The sequence below is a fragment of the Monodelphis domestica genome, chromosome 3 (assembly GCF_027887165.1).
Source record: "Monodelphis domestica isolate mMonDom1 chromosome 3, mMonDom1.pri, whole genome shotgun sequence".
In the NCBI taxonomy this organism is placed as follows: domain Eukaryota; kingdom Metazoa; phylum Chordata; class Mammalia; order Didelphimorphia; family Didelphidae; genus Monodelphis; species Monodelphis domestica.
This window is the reverse complement of record NC_077229.1, coordinates 42529688-42534973: the sequence shown is the minus strand read 5'-3', so window position 1 is coordinate 42534973 and position 5286 is coordinate 42529688. Positions and strand designations below refer to the sequence as shown.

The 5286-nt window shown below is 57.6% G+C and overlaps 1 protein-coding gene across 8 annotated transcripts in view; it reads right to left on the bottom strand.

Moving 5' to 3' along the window:
• Positions 1–1058: 1058 nt before the first annotated feature.
• Positions 1059–5286, bottom strand: part of HECTD4 (HECT domain E3 ubiquitin protein ligase 4) — a 225708-nt gene continuing 221480 nt past the window's right edge. For all 8 annotated transcript variants that reach the window (XM_056821721.1, XM_056821722.1, XM_056821726.1 and 5 more), the window contains exons 74-76: positions 4921–5116; positions 3341–3563; positions 1059–3192 (exon numbers count right to left, since the gene is read on the bottom strand). In XM_056821721.1, coding sequence (XP_056677699.1) covers positions 3056–3192; positions 3341–3563; positions 4921–5116 — 556 coding nt within the window. In that variant the 3' untranslated portion in view covers positions 1059–3055. The remainder of the gene's footprint in view (positions 3193–3340; positions 3564–4920; positions 5117–5286) is intronic.

Below are 5286 nucleotides of genomic sequence, written 5' to 3'. Positions count from 1 at the left end.
GCCTCGGGAGGTTTTCTGGCTTTTGTCCATTGTGGGGTCCTGAAGGAGGCTTTGAAAAGAGGTGCTGCTGAGTTTTCCTCCAGAAAGGAGGGCAAAGACCACTCGCGGGGACCCTGCAAGGCCCTTCAAGCCTGGCCTCCTCTGCCATTCGGGCTTCTGCACTGGACCGACAGATGGTCCTGCCAGGGGCAGCCTAGGTGTGCCTGATGCCCCCCAAGAGGACGGCCGGCTCAACCGACCCATTTTGAGAACACCCCTTGCCAGGCAGTGACTGGGCCAGCTGCCTACCATGGTAAGCCCCAAGTGAAGTGCTTGACAAGTGAGGTCTTGGAGGGGAGGGGGGGAGAGACTATTGTTATCCTCATTTGACAGTCAAGGAAACTGCCTCAAACAGGGCAAAGCGTCACACAGCTACCACGTCTGGGGGCTGGATTTGCACCTGGATCTTTCTGTCCCCTGGAGGCTATGAGATGATGTTGGGGCCCGGAAACACATCAGGAAGGTGCCACAGCCAAAGCAGGGAAGCACAGGAGGGCGAGTGTTGGCTTTTGAAGGCAGCAGTCAGTGCTGATGGCCCCAAATAATGACATTTGAAGGACATCCACCAAAATTAAGCATTTATTGAGTCCAGAAATGCAGATTAGAGATACAAGGAGCCCTGAGCCTGCCTGCCTGCCTGGCTGGGGGGAGGCTACGCTCATGGTATTCTCTGCAGAGCAGGAGTGAGTTTGGGGACGGTGAAAAAATGGAGGGGGCAGAAGTGGGGCTCCGTGAGCTTGACTTCCTTTTGTACAAAATATCTACAAATGGGTGCAAATAAAAATGCACAAAGTGGTTCCTGCAGAGTCTGCTTTGCATGCCAGGCCTGGGGTGCGATTCTGCCTAGCTAAAGGGAGGCCAGCGCAGAGGGCTTTGGGACATGAGGATTCCCTGTAGGGGAAGCTCGTCCTGCCAGGACCCCAAACTAGAAAAAAGGTGGCAGATGCTCGTGTGCAAACACAGACTTCTGAATGAGGAGCTGAAGTAGTAACTACGGTTCAAGTGCAAAGAAGCCATGATGATTAGAAAAGTTTTTATTTCCAAGCCATGTGGCGGCAGGTCACACGTGTCAGAGCCACCCAAGCACACATCATTCTCGGTAACTCTTTGAACCTGTTCTCAGCCAGGCTTGGCAATAACATGACCAAAGAGAGAAATCCAAATGGAGGGAAGGTATTTATTGTCGACTTGTTTGTCCCCGTGCCGCACAGGCCCTCGCGCCTCTTCAATGCAACCATAAATAATGATAATAAATATACACCACAGAACCTTGTAGCACATGTTCCGGGCCGGGGTGGGGCGTTGCTGCGCCCTCTGGGAAGGGGAGGAAGGAGCAAGACGTTAGCAGCAGCCAGGGGACTCACAGCTGTCATGGATGGGGCTGTGGGATTGGCAGGAGCTTCCCAAACCCCAGGAGGGGAGGTAGCTACGGAATTTCAAGTCCGCTGGAGGAGTGGCTGGAAAGGGAGCCCAGGAGAGCAGGGATTACCAGGGAGCAGGCTCGCGCTCTCACTGGAGGGAGCCAACAGAAGGGGGTGTCCAGTGTGGGGACTGGCCCGCCCTCCCCAGGAGGCTCCAGCTACCTGACAATGTGATCGATTCAGTAGTAGAGATTAGTCCTGGATTTTACTTGAGAGATGGGGGGGGGGGGGTCGCTTATATATCTGCATCTACACATATGTATAAAATGGGTATTAATTCGGCTGCTAAGGACAAGGGGAGGAGACGGAGCCAAGGACAGCTCTCCACGCTAAGATTCCCACACATTCCATTCACTCGGGGTACAAGACTTGGACCATCAGGCAGGGGAAAGAAGGGGCTTCTCTCTCGGGTGCATGTATGTGCCAAAGCCCTCCAGACCTCGCACTCAGAGCTCCCATTATTCACAATAATATACAATAAATACAGCTTTGCGATTCCATGAGAAGCCCCTGAAGTCGAGTGTCCTGGGAGAGTTAGTAGCGCTCAGTAAAGTACCAGAAGCAGCAGAGGCAGAGCCCTGCCCTGTACAAGGGCTTGTGTGCCAGGGGGAGGGGCAGGGGCAGGGCTCTGGCGTCCCCTTCACGCAGATCAACCGCTGGTTTTCCCCGTTTTGGTCCAGGGGACCACCTGGAGGGACTCTTCCTTGGTGTCCCTTGCCCAGTTGTCTGTTCTGGGACCCAGGGCTCCCCCCTCCCCGTCAGGCCCCTAGAGGTGAGTATCCTGACTGCACCCTCCCGATTTGGAGCCCTCCAATCCTGGCCTCTTTCTACGTGGTGGGGGCCCTCTTCTCCCCTGCCCCGGGCAGACGTGCCCTCATTGCGGAGCACAAGATCAGGAAGCTGGAAGTGAGGGCTTGCTGCTTGCCCCTGGGAAAAGGCCCCACAGCCCGGGGCCCTGGCCAGCTGAGGAGGCTTCCAACTCCCAGAATTCCACAGTGGCCCATGGGCACTGGGGCTGAACAGACTGGGGAGGGGACCTCCAGGAACGTGTCCGGCCCCTTAGCGCTGCCTGCGCTGCGGCCATTTTCCAAGGGCAGATGGAGGAGTCTAGAACAGCCAAGAGCATCCACACCTCCTGGTTCTGCAGCCCCTCACAGCGGCTTGTGATGAGCCCTGGGTGCGCCGAGGCCGGGGAAGGGGGCACGAAGAGAGCTATGAGCTGACTGGGGGAGCCGGGCTCGCTGAAGGCAGTAGGGGGGACGGTGCCCCACGGGAATGCTCTCAGGCCGGGCGGAGGGCTGCCTAGATCCGGACTCTACCCAGCAACGTGGCTCCGTGTTTGGGGAGATCGAGTCACACCAAACTGGTACTAAACTATCCTACAAACAGGCATGGAGCGAGTGAGGCAGCCACGCCCCAGTCCAGCACCAGCGGAGCTAGCGAGGCCGCCTTCCAGAAGGACAGGAACACAAAGACACAAGTCCGAAAGAAGGCCCGTCCCAGCTCCTCCAGGGTCTGGGGGCCCCCGGCAGGGGCAGCGGCAGCTCCTTGTGCCTCCACGCGGCCCTGGCTCGGGCTTCCTCCCCAGTCTCTGCTCAGCCACTCAGGGGGTCCTCCCGGTAGTGAATGGCACAGCGCAGCTTCTCCAGCATGATCTCCAGCGACGAGTACTGGGGAAGTTTGATCATGAACATGCAGGTTTCCACCCGGATGTAGCGGGAATCTGGGGAACCTGTGAAACAAGCCCCGAGTAGAGCCGTCAGCTCCCTCCAGAAGGGGAGGAGAAGGCGGCCAGGTGGGTCCCTCCCCTCCCCCTCTGGTGGGCACGATGGTCTCAGTTGGGCTCCAGTGACTATGGGAGTGACCCGGGGAAAAGGTACCTGCAGTGCCATCTGGGGGTGCAATCTTCATGGGGTACGGGGGCACGTGGGCGGTGTCTGGGCCCCCGTCTTTGCAAGGACAGGTGAAAGGGATCCGCTCCTGATTGCAGGCAAACTTGATAAATTTGCAAAGCTCCTCCTGGGCAAACATCTCCAGCGCACCCCAGAAGAACTCGATGTGCTGGTCGGTCTCCATCAGACCCACTTGGTACATGGTATGTGCCTGTAGGAGAGAGAGCCCGGGCACTTGGGGGGTTCTGGGGCAGGAGAAGAAGGACCAGCCTCGGCCCTGGTCTGTCCTGCTGGGACTCCAAACGAGCCACTGCAGACCACAGGGAGCAATGAGGCCCCAAACACTGGCACAGGAGGCGGACTGCTGATTCTGTCCAGTGCAGGTGTGACCCATGGGCTGTGCCCTCCCCTCGGCTCCCTCTGTCCCCCTGGCCTGATAAGCTCTTTGCAGAGGAGTCCTGGTACCTTGGGTCAGCTACTTAACCTGTTTGCCTTAATCCATGGAGAAGGAAATGGCGAATCTCTCCAGCACCCCAGCCCCCAGCCCCCAAACGGGACCATGAAGAGTTGGCCAACACAGCGGAAGTAGGCTGCACATGGCTTAGAGGCAGGACCTGCAGCTCTTCCATCTCTGGGTACCGAGGGCAGGCCCAGCCTAGCACTATTTACTGAACTGAAGAGGGGAGTGAAGAGCCACGAGAGGTACCACTGGTGGCCTCCACAGGGGATGAATCTGGGCCTTTTCTCAGGTCAGCCTGGGAATCCCCTTCCCTTCCTTCTCACTCAGTGACCTCGTCCTCCCCAGGGCCTCCATCATCATCTTGAAGCAGGCAGCTCTCTGATCTGTCTGTCCAGCCCTATCTTTCTCCCCAGCCGCCCCTCTTCTGTCCAGGGCCCCTTGCCTACAGTCTCCCCCAAGGCTGCCAGGCTTGGCCACTTCCTCATGTCTCCCAAATGGGCACTTTCTTTCCTCTCCACAGACGCTCATCTCTTCCTGCTTAGACTACTGGGATGGCCTTCCAAGGGGTTTCCCTGCTCGGTTTTTATTTACATGCAGCTCTGACCATGTTGCTTTTACTCAGTAACCTCTTCGGGCTCCTTAGTACCTCCAGGATCAAATGCCAAATCCTTTATTTGGTACTTAAAACCCTTCGCCACATTGTTCTTCCCTACCTTTCCATTCTGACACAGCCAGCCACAGTGACTTCACTTCTCTGCTTCGGGCGGTGTCCATGGCTGCCTCCCTTTCCTCCCTCCCCTCTGCCTTCCTGGCTTCCTTGCAGACTCCACTCGAACCCCTTCTCCAGGAAGCCTTTCCTGGCCCTCTGCTGCTCTCAGCTTCCCTCTGAAATGACCCTCCATCTAGTCCATATCATGGATGTTCTGGTGATTTACAAGCCGCCTCCTCCCCGGGGTTGGGGGCTCCCAGAAGGCAGGGCCTGTGGGTGCCTCTGTGTCCCCGGCACATCGGGGGCACCTAACAGTGGCTGGTCCCCAACGGCTCCATCCCTTTTGGAAGGACAACTCCTTCCTCCCACCCATAGTGCTCTGGTCTCTGGGCCTCCTACCTTCAGGAACTCCAGGTTGATGTAAGGGAGGCCACAGGTGCGTAGTTCCATCTCCAGAGGGGTGAGGGTGGTGAGTAGTTGCAGGGGGATGATGGAGCCCAGGCCTGCCCGGACGGCCATCACGCAGTCATGGTTCTGCAGCTCACGCAGCCGCAGGTTCCGGATGGCCATGGCGTAGACGTCTTTGTTCTCCCACCTAGGGGTGAAGGTGACCACAGACAGTGGGGCTGTAGGTATGGATTCAGGATGGAGAGAACTTGGGAGCTCCTCTGTTTCTCCCAAGCCTGAAGGAACTCCCCTCTTGGGAATCACACCCTCTCTCCCCATTCTAGGCCCTCATCCTCCTTTTCAGGACCCTCCCTGCTG